The 12,544-nt window shown below is 56.0% G+C and overlaps 1 protein-coding gene across 6 annotated transcripts in view; it reads right to left on the bottom strand.

The window, feature by feature from the left end:
• The window catches only part of Tnfrsf1b (TNF receptor superfamily member 1B), a 28,798-nt gene that overhangs the window by 2,962 nt on the left and 13,292 nt on the right, over positions 1–12,544 (bottom strand). Inside the window, exons 1-9 of one of the 6 annotated variants that reach the window (XM_023699469.1) lie at positions 10,472–10,600; positions 9,516–9,627; positions 8,241–8,369; positions 7,741–7,890; positions 7,098–7,191; positions 6,635–6,870; positions 6,212–6,289; positions 5,801–5,835; positions 1,998–2,172 (exon numbers count right to left, since the gene is read on the bottom strand). In XM_023699469.1, coding sequence (XP_023555237.1) covers positions 1,998–2,172; positions 5,801–5,835; positions 6,212–6,289; positions 6,635–6,870; positions 7,098–7,191; positions 7,741–7,890; positions 8,241–8,369; positions 9,516–9,618 — 1,000 coding nt within the window. In that variant the 5' untranslated portion in view covers positions 9,619–9,627; positions 10,472–10,600. The other 5 variants (XM_023699468.1, XM_023699471.1, XM_023699465.1 and 2 more) reach the window with 5 other exon arrangements.

Raw genomic sequence — 12,544 nt, 5'->3', positions numbered from 1 at the left:
TGCTCAAGGCCTGGGGCTTAGTCCCCAACACTGCCAAAAAGGAAGAAAAGAAAAGATTCTGGCTGTATGGTCTCCCTTGGAAGTCAGTTGCCAGGGACCTAACCACAGCAGGCCACAGACCTGAAGCAGATGGCAAGAACAGCTTCAGGGCAGGAGGGCCCAACTGGAGGGGACAAATAGATTCCGGAGCCTCAGCTCCTCCAGGACTGACAGCCACTGCCACTGCAGCGTGAGCACAGGGCAGGGTGTGGCCGCGGCTCTTCCCTCCCACCTTGGCCAGCCCTTAGACTTCCTCCAAGAACCCAGGAAGGATGGCACTACCTGCTCTGCCCTGCCCTGCTCAAAGCCACCACTCAGGCCCAGGTGAGTCAGTGCTGAAATCATGAGGCTGGAAGGAAGTTTCCACCCCAAATGTCACCAAGAGTCACCACAGCCTTTGCACCTTGTGAATGAGACACTGTGGGGGCGGCTGGGGCACAAGTCTGGGGCTTAGGGGCACCCCACGTGGAGAGAGGTGCTAGGGGTATAGGGGAGGGCATTGGTGCACAGGCCGAGAAATGGGGATGGAGGGGAGCCCAGGGGGACAGGGGACAAGTGGACAGGGTCAGTTTTCTGGGGCTGAGCTGAGGTAGGAGTTGCCATGAGTTTAAGGCCAGCCTGAACTACATAGCACGATATCGCCCTGTCAAGGGTGGTGGCTGTGCTGGGGAAAATACAGGGGCCATGTCAGAGTGATAGGGTAGTCCGGCAGACACACGCTGCGGGGGGCAGAGGGGTGGCACAGGATCCGCAAGAGGCCTGGCAGGTCAGGGACAGCAGGGGTGGCAGCTGTCAGTCTCTGCAGGGAGAGACAGTGATCCCCAGGAAGGTGCCAAGCCCCGCCAAGCAGGCGTCACACTCAGCTCTGGATGAGGAAACTGAGGCTCAGATGGGTTACAAAGGCTGCTCAGATTTCGAAGGGCCCAGAGGCTGGACAGGGATCTGAGGACGACCAAGTTCAGGGCCACTCCCAGTGGTACTGCTGGCTGGGACTGCAGGCAACAGACAGGCACAGGCAAGGAGACTTCATCTCCCTGCTACAAAACGAGACCAAGGAAACCCACGGATTCAGGGGAGCAATGGGAATGCCGACCCGGTGACACCTGCCCAGGTCAGGCCCAGGCCGAGGCACTGCCAGCTGCTTATGTTCGTGTTCGTTTTGAGACAGGGTCTCGCTATGTTATTCAGGTCAGCCTTGAACTCACTAACCTAGGTTGGCCTCGAATATGTAGGGGCTCAGGGAGCTCTGAGGAGCAGCCAGTCCAGCTGGGGGTGACAGCACGGATGATTTCAGGGGAATTTTCCAATCCCAAGGTGAAATGCAGCTGAGGGTACCCAGCAAAAAGGGTCCTCAGGGCCAGCACACGGAAAACAGGGGAGCTTGGTGAAGTCAGGGACTGGAAGCTGCTCCTTGTGGCTCTACTGAGAGTGGGGCAGGGACAGGCTGGGCACTAACCAAGGGGGCCCCTGGGGGTAGGGCCCAGGAGGAGGTAGGCGGGACACAACCCAGGTAACACACACATATGGCTGGCCCCCAGTTTACAATGATTTGATTTGAGATGTTTTACCTTTCCATAGGCGCAAAACTGACACACACTCAGTAGAAACTGTACTTAGAATTTCAAATTCGGGGCCAGGCATGGTGGTGCAAGCCTGTCATTCCGTAACTCAGGCGGCTGAAGCAGGAGAATCACCTGAACTACATAGCGAGACCCTACCTCAAAAAACAACAATAAAAAAAGGCCCAAACAACAACCACCAAAAGAATTTCAAAAAAAAAGAATTTCAAATTTTCCACAGTGATGATAGGTAGGCAGGAAGCTACTTAGGCCCAATGTGCTAAGTGCAGTTTGCGCTGAGATATCTCCCGTAGGATGGGGTTCTGGGGCATAATCTTGTCATAGGTCAAGGGACAGCCATACAAAGAGGACCAGTCCCAGTGCGCTCCTGCCTCTTACCTGATGTCCCGGGGCTGGCCCCGGTCTCCCCAGACGCCTTGGTCTTGTCCGTGCTGGTGCCCGTGGCACTGGCCGAGCTCTCCAGGGAGCTGAAACTGGAGCTGGGTGCTGCAGTGAGCAGTAGCTGCTGCTCCGTGCCGGTCACACCCCGGATCTTATCCACAGGCACGTGAGGCTGCAGGAGGAGGAAGAGACGTCAGACCCCAGCCACGTCCCACCCTGCTACCTACCCGCATGCGAACTTCACAGCTGACGCCACACCTTTGCCCACGCCTGTGTGCTCCTCTCATGCACGGTCAGGAGGTGTGATTCTCTTTGCTCTCTGCTATGGGTAACATGCTGCCCTACTAAGCGTGTACTCATGGGGCAGAGAAGTCGGTGTGGCCTTGTTCACCAGATAGTCCCAGGGGTGGGGCAGGGTTTTCATCCTGCTTGTGAATAAGGACAGGGAAGGGAAGCCCCCTTGCTAAGGTTGCCCGTCAGCATCGGGAGAGGTGGCCAAGCCTAGCAGCAGAGCTTATGGACCCCAGATGGACCTTTGCACGGGTCAATCAGGGCTCTACCGCTGCCTGGTGTGACGCTGGGCCAGCTGCCTTAACCTTGCTGTGCCTCGCATCAAAAAGGAAGACTAATGACTTCACATCACAGGGTTGTTGTGAAGACTGAACAGGAAAGTGCTAAGAACAATGCCTGTTGTACTTGAGCCCTGCACGAGAGTTTTAGTTTGGTTTTTCTGATTTTTGTTTCTGAGACAGGACCTTGCTGTGTGGTTTCAGCTGGCCTTGAACTCACTATGCAGCCCAGGATAGCCTCAAGCTGCCAAAGGTCCTCCTGCCTCAGCCTGGTGAGCTTATTAATTCACAAGTGGGCGAAGTACCGTGGTGGGCCATACACGGCTGCTACTTATTTTTGTACAGCTTGTTTAAATGGCTCAAAAACGTGTTGAACAATAAGACTTCCCAATATGCAATGATAGAACGGCAAGCCAGTGTGTCTGTGAAGGGTCTCACAGGACACAGCCACCAGGTTATGTGGCTAAGCTGCCATCAGGGAGAATGGGCTATCCACAAGCCTAACACCCTCTTTGTTGTGGGTTGGCAGAAAAGGTTGCTGACCTGTAGTCAGTCAACCCATCGGCACTGCGGCCTTTTTCATTCTGGCTAGAGCTGTGCTGCCTCAGCTTCCCTCTCAAGTCCCCACCCTGCTGCTCTGACTTTACTAACTTCTTTTTCCTACAGAACAATAGTAAGACATTAGCTAGCATCTGAGGGCCATCCAAGGCCCTGCTCTGCCCAAGTCCCTCCGGATACTGCTCTACTGACTCTCCTGAGTGGGTTATCCTGGCTTTGCAGGTGTGGAAACTGAGGCCCAGAGTGGCTGAGTGACTTGTCCAAAGTCACAGGTAGGAACAATGATACTGAGCTAAAACCCATGACATCTTTTTTGGGTGTCTGGGGCTTCCACTCTGGAGACTCAAGAAAGACCCCTGGCTTCAGGGGCAGGGAGACAGCATAAGCGCTGCCTGAAAAGTGCAAAGTCCTGAGTTTGATCCCCAGTACCAAAAAAAAAAAAAAAGACCCCAGTGTCTGGACACCCAAAAATACCACTGCAGGGCTGTGTGCTGTCTGTCCACATGGACTGGACAGTCACAGAGCCTTGGGGCGCTGGGTGATTGCTGAGCCCTAGACAAAAAGAAGACAGCAGCCGTCTCTGCTGGAAGTCCTGGGCTATGAACGAAGGTGCAAGAACATCAAGCAGGACATGCCTGGCACCCAAGGGACAGTGAGAGGGCCAGCATGTGAACAGGGTGGGCTGGACAGGCACAGGCACGGTGCCGCCAACCTCGACCCAGACCAAGGCTAAGACTCTAGGCTCCATCCAGGGGTACAGACAACTCCAGATGCGGTCTGAGCAGAGGCAGGCGCACATCTGTCTGGCTTGGGGTGGTCCTCTCCAGCCAACTGCTGAAGCCTCTGGCTCCCAGCCCCTCCCACCAGTGGCTTCCAGATGCCTGTGCCTGGCCTTGACCTGCATGCACTGTTTCCTCACCCCCAGCCCTGCCTGAGCTGGGAGGCCAAGGCGATGAATCCAAATGTCACTCCCTATCACCTCCAGAGAAGGGGCTTTTCTGCCTGGGCCTCACCCCTCAGTTGGTGGTTAGAACCACTAGGCAGAACAGAAACCCCAAAGGTCACAGCCCACCTCCCTGTTCCAAAGCCGAAAATTGCAAAGTTTAGGAACAGCTACCACCCGAGTCTGGAACCCCACGAGGGAGCAGAGAGGAAGCGGCTTGCAAAGTCAGGACCCCAGCCAGCCAGACCCTCAGCTCATGGCTCAGCTCACCATGCAGGTTGAGCTGGCTCCTGTGTGTGTGTGGAGGGGGGCGGTCTGTCTGTCTGTCTGTCTGTCTGTCTGTCTGTCTGTCTGTCTCTGGCTGAGCATGTGTCCACGTGTGGAGGCCATGTGCCTAAGAAAGGCCCAGTGTGGGTGTGCTGGGGCAATGACATAGACAGCCCTGGGTTTGTGCCCTACATTCTTCTTCCTTTTTCTTTTTTTTTTTTTTGGCTGGCTCAGGCCACCTTAAGGGTAGGTCTGGTGCACCATATGGTGCTGGGGATTGAAGTGCAGTCCCTTGCCCCTGACTGATTTTGCCCAAGCAGGCACTGTAGACAACTGAGCTAACCTGCCAGGCCCGCTGTGCCCTACGTTATATTTATCAGCTGGCCAAAGTTACTTCACTTCTCTGGGCCAAGTGACTTGGGCTGTAAAACTGGAGCAAGAAGCATCCTCCTGTGTGTCACAGTGCACCTGTGAGGACGAACGACACTCAGCACCACGCCTGGCACCTACTCGGCACCCAGCAAATGTCTTCTGCCCTGGTGACTACCGTGTCCAAGCATGAGTGTGGGGTGCGAGCTCGCGTGTATGCATCTACTGCTTTTCCCAACAGAAAGAAGCCACTGTCCCCAAGCCCTGAGAGAAAACTGGCACTGAGTCTCTGCTTGCTCCGCAACACTGGACACTACTCCCTCCAGGAGGGACCAGTGCCAGCTGTCTGAGGAAGCATGGGTGGGCATGGACCAAGCAAGGGAAGGAGGGTACGTGGGACTCCCTGCCCCCAGGGACAGGTGATGATCGGATGAAGAATTTGGCTCAGGACTCACTGGGAGAGGTGGCACTGGCCCACACTCATACACTGAGGGAGGTCCTGGGAGCTGGCAGAAGGGCACCCTAGGCAGCAACAGAAATACACCGACACGTGCATCATGACCAGTGTCCTCACCCCTGGAAAGCTGGTTTCCTGCCCACAGGGCTTCTGCAAGGCTTCAGCACACTGTAGCTGAGGACCCCTCTCTATGGACACAAACTGGGTGGAAGAAAAGGAAGCAGCGGCACCTGGGCCATGCCCCAGCCACTGTAGTGCCCAATGTGTGGGCACACAAATGGTTGGGAGAGAGGAACTGGCAGCTGGGCCACAGGAGAACTTAAAGGGACGCTTGTTCTGCATGTACTACCAGGAAGTGAGTGCCAGCTGTCACAGCCATGAAACCAGAAAACAGGAAGAATAGGGTAGTGAGAAACTGAAATACCAGCGCAGGGCAAAGAGCTCTGGACAGGCAGTGCCTCCACCAGCACAATCAGGAGAGGGAACACAATGATGTGATTTCAAAGCCGTGTCTACCCTAGGCCCTGGGCCACCAGCGCTCCTGCACCTCCTGGTCCTGGACAGATCACAGAAAAAACTCATGGTTTCTTAGGGGACAACTCAGCCAACAGGGCTGAGGAGAAGCAGGGACACTCACCACTTTGGCTTCTCGCTGTAGGCAGGAGGGTTTCTCTGCAAGGAGAGAGAGAGAGAGACGTCAGACAGCGTGACCAGCACTGTCCACTCGCCTGGGCCATGCACGGCATCCACCAGCCCCGCCTCGCTCTCCCTAGCGCACCCCCCTCCTGTACGCACCCCGTCCGTGGAATTTTGCTCCCACAACTCTAGCTCCTCTGGCTTCCAGAACAACCCATGGGAAAATCTGAGGGTCCCTTGTCTTCTGCTAGCTGAGTGACCAGAGATAGTGCCACCCTAAGCTCTCAGCTCCAACAAAACCAGACTACAGTCTCAAGGTCTATCTGAGCCCAAGGTGAGCCTGGTGCTGGATTTCTGGAAGTACCTGGCAATACTCCCTGGACCACGCATGGAAGACAGAACAAAATCTTACTTTTTCTCTGGGTCACGATGACACAGTTCACCAGTCCGATGATCAGTAGCCCCAGGGCCGTCAGACCCACGATCAGTCCTAGGATAAAAAGGAGGTACTCAGGCTTTAGGGACCCAGGGTGGCTGTGGTTATTGCCCAGGAGGAGCGACTCTGATCACAAGTGTCAGCTGGTGACACACATATGGCCTGGTACAATCCCAATCCTAGAAGGGACAACTCCAGGTGAGAACAGCAGCCAGGACCCTGCTTTCTGGACATGGGGACTCTCAGGGATAGGGTCAGGTCTTGGGAGGAGACCCAGCTCACTGGCACCAACATCCCAGGACAGAGCAGAGAGTCTGGCCCACAGTAGGCTGTCAGGAAGACAGACAGAGGAAGAAGAGGAAGCCAGGAGGTGGGAGGAAGGAATCTGCTGGGACCTACCGATTGGAAGGGAAAGGCCATTCTTGCTCTTTCCGGTCGGGAGCTCGAAGCCCACGGGGAGCAGAGGGGCGGTGCTGGGAACTGTACTAAGCCCTGGAGTGGGCTTCCCAGGTTGGGCTCTTGGGGACACAGATCGGGGTGTGCGGGCTGGACCCGGGGCAGCTCCCAGGGTAGGGGGCACAGACGCGCAGACTGCATCCACTGTTGCATTCCCGGGGATGGCCACAGTGCTACAGCTATAGGAGGGGAAGGGCAGAGGACAGGAAGTGAGGGTGTGTGTCACGCCTTCTCAGCATGCCCCAGCGATCCCTGAGGCCTCTTCCATGTGTCCCATCCGGCCCCAGGACCTTGTCCTGCACACCCAATTCCCCCAGCATGGTGGCTCTACCTCAGACCCCAGACACACAGCTACCACCTCCCCCTGCCCCATCACTTCTTCCTAAACCAGAGCTCAGCCACTCACTTGCGGTGGGGCCTGCAGGCATCTGTGGAGGACAAGGTGTCGGAGAACGTGCCTGGGGCACAGGCTGCACAAAGCACATCTGAGGTCGCAGTGCCTGGAAGAGAACAGCGGGGGACCCAATCAGGGCTCCAATCTTACTAAAGGGGTCCTAGTCCTGGAAGCCCCGGGAGGCCTAGGGGCCCAAGGACTCGTGTTTGCACCGCCTGCACATGCACGCAGGGGTGTATCCAGGACTGTAGATTTCCTTGCAACAGCTCTCATGCTTTTTTTTTTACGGGGGGAGAGGGGGAGGGCAGTACAGGAGACTGAGCCCAGGGCCCTTGCACTGACCTATATCCCCAGATCTTCTTATTTCTTACTGGGACAGGATCCCAGTAAGTTGCTAAATTGCCCAGGCTAGGCTTGAACTTGAGATTCTCCCGCATCAGCCTCCCAGAATGCTGGGATTGATTACAAGCGACACCACTCAGTCCAGCTATTGCAGCATCTTTCTGGTTGTCCATTTGCTGAGGCCTTAGCTGATTCACCTTTGGACCCTGAGACCCTAGTATATAGTAGGAGCTTAACAAGAGGTGCAGGACCCGGCCACCCTCACATTACCACTGTCTGGGCAGAGGAGTCAACACCCGCGGTGTCCACGTACCTAGCCTGACCACGCCATAGCCGGGAGAACACTTGCGGAGAGGTCTGCACTGCCGGCAGCCGTCCTGCATCCCAAGCATGCAGAACCGACCCGGCTTGCAGCTGCAAACGCGGTTCCGTTGCGGGGTGCACGCCTGAGTCTCCACCTGGTCTGGAGGAGGACACGACAGCCAGTGTCAAGCCTGCCTGGCCACACCCACCCAACACCCCATCTGGCCACGCCCATCCAACGTGCCTTATCTGACCACGCCCACTGCACCGATTGCACCAGTCTGGCCACGCCCACCTCCCCTCCTTGCTCCGCAAGACACCACCTCCTCTAGCCTTCCAAGAGCATGACTCTCGCAGCTGCCCCCAGCCCAGCGGAGCCGAGCCAGCCGAGAATTCCGGGAGCATTCAGGAAGGTCCCAAGGCAAATGTCATGTCTGAGCGGAAAGGAACTGCCCCCAGGCCACCACCAAGCGGGTGCAAAATGCTGTGGGGCCCTCTAGATCCACTTACCCAAGCTGCAGGGCGCGCCGCAGCTAAAGCACGTTAAGACCCAGTTCCAGATCTGGGTGTATGTGCTGTCCTCACAAGGGGCACACAGGGTGTCCGAGGTCTTCGTGCAGAGGGCTTTCAAATGCTGGCCTAACAAAGCAAGGCCCAGAAGTCTCAGCGGCATGGGACTTCTTCCACAACACAGGGCTCACTCCCTGCTCCCCAGAGTCCCAGTTCTAACTGTCCCATCGATTCATCTCACATCTGGCAGGAGCCAGCCGTGACTCCATCCTGAACTCCTTCGACTCATAAAATATCTTCTCCACTATTTCCAGATGCCTGAAATTCCACCACTGGAAACCTGTTGTCAATCACATGCTAGTAAGAACTGGTTTGCTAGCGCCTAGGAGTAAAAACTAGAGGGGGAGGAAGGAGACAGCAAGACCACAGTTCTACTATCAAAGATGAGGGCAGACTCTTGATGACCCAGAGGGAGGCATGGCGGAGAACAGGAAAATGTCAAGACAGACCCTGAAGGAGTCTGACCTTCTCTGTACTGTTTCCACCCACCCCATCCTGCCAAGTTCACTGCTGTGCTAATCTAGCGGAATTTGATTTTGAGACAGGGTCTCACTAAGCTGCTAAATTGCCCAGGTAGGTCTTGAACTTGAGATCCTCCTGCCTCAGCCTCACAGAGTGCTGAGATTATTAGAATAAAATATACAGTTAATAGAAGCAAGGTCCTTTTGCCTGGGGTTTCTTGTGCCAGGGATTGAACTCAGGACCTTGCGCTTGCCAGGCAAGCACTTATTCTACTGAGCTATCTCTCTGGTCCAGCCTGGGGTTTCTTAAAATGGCTTTAGGAAATGACCACCTTCATCCTACAACTCGACCAAATGACTCCAAGCCTCTGGGGGCTTCCTGATTCTAAACTCTTCACCATAGATGCCACTCACCCTGCCTCTTTCCCTCCCCTCCTGCAGGGCTCGGCCAGTGCCACCCCTCAGAGACATCTTCCCAGGGCCCCATAATACAGCAGGGCCCTTTGCTCTGTCGCCATCATCCCCTGGTCTTTTCCTCTTCCCCAAACTTCCTGACAGCCAGGAGTGTGTATCTCTTTATCCATTTATCTGTGAGCCCTGCTGGGGATCAGATGCTTCAGGAAAGAGGGACAGCTCAGCTGAGTTCTAAAGGACACCTCAGAGTTAGCCAGCAAAGAAAGCTGGGGCCTGGCCAGGTAGAGGGATGGACGGGCGGAGGCCCAGGGGCCCCATCCTGCCCTGCCCCACCGCTCACCAGGCGGACACTTGCTGCAGCACAACCCAGCTGTGCTCTCGTAGTACTCTCTCGTCCTGCATTTCGGTGGATAGGAGCTCCCAGGTTCTGGTGTGTAGGGCATGAACACATCCTGGAAAAGGAAGATGAGGCCACTGTCAGCCTCCAGCCCACCCCCCACCCCCGCCCAGTCCCGCTGTCCCGCATGCTCTGGTCCCGCTGCCTGCTGGGGCTCCTCCTCCGAGCTCTCCTTAACTCCTGCAGCCAAGCTGAGGTTCTTCCTCCCCTGGTCTCTCTTGGAGCACGACACCGTCCCCAAATGGTGAGCCTTTGCTCATCCTTCCACCCCCGTGCGTGTGTCTGCACGGATATCTCTACCCGTGTCCCTACATGCAGGGCTGCCTCCGGAAGCGAATGCGGCTGGGGCCCGAGGGCACAGGCGTCCTGGCGCACTTTAGCACAAGGCCTTACAGTTCCCAGGGCCTCGGTGCTGGCTGGCCGGGCTGCTCGCTTCACGCAGCTCCCATCACTGGCCTGCTCCCCGTGGCCACTGTGTTGGGGACACTGGCTGTCCAGCTGAGAGGCCAACTGCCCCCTTCCTGGAAGCCCGCCCGCACATCTCGGCAGCGGAAACGCTGCTCGGGTTGTCCTTCTGGAGCCGGGCCCGAGACAGCAGCACCTGCCACTACCCATCCAAGTCATCTCTTCCCCGGGGCACTGTGCAGAAGAGAGGCAAGGAGGGCTCAGCACACCCTCTCCACCTCCCCACCCCCGCTCCAGGATTTGAACCCAGATCCTGTCTGAGTTTGCGGTTCGGGCTCTGGGTTATGCCACTCTGCGCCTCCCTAGAGACAACAGCAGCAAATGAATAGAAAGAAGAGCGAAAAGACAGAAAAGGGGCACAGGCCTGGACCCTGACAAACACAGTATTCCTCTCTCAGGCATGAGGGGCCATCCAGCAGGACAGAGCAGCTGACAAACACAGTATTCCTGTCTCAGACATGAGGGGCTATCCAGCAGGACAGAGCAGCGGCAGCAGCCATCACTGTGTCTGTCCCTGGGTCCAGGTCTTCCCTCTCGAAGGCAGCGGGGTCAGCGGCCGCCTCTGTGAGACTGCGCATGCTCAGAGCTTACCCCAAGGGCAGGCAAACACATGCAGGCATGTACTGTTTACACAAGCAAAGGAGGAGGTATGCACGCACTTGCCCAGAGTTCCTTGCAGCCCTGCAGGGGGACATCACCGTGAAGTGACCAGGGGGCAGTGCTTCTAGGTCAGACTTGAGGACTGGCTTGTGCCTCGTGGTACCAGCGGCTGCAATCGCATGAGGCAGCTCAATAAACCTTTACTGACTGAACCATCAGGCCTCTCCCCAGATAAGCCCATTGAGTCAGAGGCCCGGTTTCATGTCCTCATTCCATCACTTGCCTGCTGTGCACACCCAGGCAAGGGCCTTAATCTCTCTGGACTTCTAAGGAAAGAGAACAAGGAGATCACCCCCAACCCTCCAAACCCCTCCCTTTTTTTTAATTTTTTCAAGCTGGCCTTGTACTTACTATGTAGCCATATTGGCCTCCAACTTGTTGCAATCCTGCCTCAGCCTCCTGAGTGCTAGGATTACAGGCATGCACCACTGCACCCAGATCAGCAAAATATTTAACAATTGTAACTCTGAGACCAACAAGTTACCCTGGAAAAGGCAGTCAGGACAGATGCCAGCTACAACGGCTCCTGCCCAGCCTGTGCACACCTGGGCAAGCTCTCCCGGTCTAGGGGAAGGTGGCTGCCTTTGCTTTTCCTCCCTAGTGCAGCCTGGGGTTGTGACTGTCTGGGGCCATGTGGCCCCAGCCACAAGTGACAAGCAGGCCTGTAAACCAGCTGTCTTTCCCCTGCATGCAGCTTGGTGCCAACAGCTGGAGGCCATCAGGACAATGACCCACAGGGTGAGCTCAGGCTGAAGACTCAGAGGCCATTCTCATCCCAGGTCCCCTAACTATGTTCTGCTTCTACTGACAATAATCCCATATGTCCCCTACAGGCCCTGTTCAGACAGCAACCACCCACAGCGGGCTCCCTGCCTGTGCCCCACCCTGAATGAGTCACCCAGAGTCTTGACTTCCTCCTGGCTCCTGGCAGTCTGGGCTGCTCTCTGAGCCCGCTGGCTGGGGCTACTGTACCTGGGAGCCTGGCATGGATGGGTACTCAAAGACTGCTCATTGCACAGGGACCTCCTTCCAGTGTCACTTCCCAGGGCAGGAGCCCAACCCTGGCACTAAGGCCACCAAACCTAAACCTGAAAGTGCCCGGACCCTGCCTGCCTCTGAGGCCGATCCTACCCAAGACAGTCTGCTCCAGTGAAACTGGAAGAAAGGCGGGCTGGGTGAGGGGAGTAGGTGGTACAGCACCTAAATCTGTCACCGCGATCCCTCCTGACTGTTATTCACACATGCCTGGGTGCATATGTGTGCACACATGCACACACACACAAAGAAACATACCCACATACATGTATCAGATCTGAGCAACATATACAGTGACTGTCTGCATTAAAATTTCTATTACAGTAAGACACGCTGCGACTCATCCATCCCCTGCACATGTTCCTGTGAGCACATTTACCCCTTCGCTCTTGCCTCTTTCTGAAGCAGTCCCAGAAGTCCTCCTGCAGCCTTTTACGAGGTGTCATCAAAACTACAGGGCCTGCTGCTGCCAAGTGTGAAACTGGGATGGGGTGTCCTCACCCACCCTACTCACCGGAACTGGCGTGGTGAGACTTCAGACTCTTCCCCAAAGTCAAAGTGACTCAGAAAGGTAACGTACAATCAATTCAGGACACTGAGGCAGCCACAATAGTGAAACTAAAGACTCAGGAGAGCTGGGCATGGTGGTGCACACCTGTAATCTCAGCACTTCGGAAGCTGAGGCAGGAGGATCCCCACGGGTTCAAAGGCAGCCTGGCTGAATAGTGAACACAAGTGCAGCCTGAACTATATAGCAAGACCCTATCTCAGAAAACTAAAGAAAAGGGCCAGGGAGATAGCTCAGCAGCTTA

The sequence above is a fragment of the Octodon degus genome, unplaced genomic scaffold (assembly GCF_000260255.1).
Source record: "Octodon degus isolate 3935 unplaced genomic scaffold, OctDeg1.0 scaffold00113, whole genome shotgun sequence".
NCBI lineage: Eukaryota > Metazoa > Chordata > Mammalia > Rodentia > Octodontidae > Octodon > Octodon degus.
Note: the sequence above shows the minus strand (reverse complement) of the source record. Positions and strands in the feature narration are given on the sequence as shown.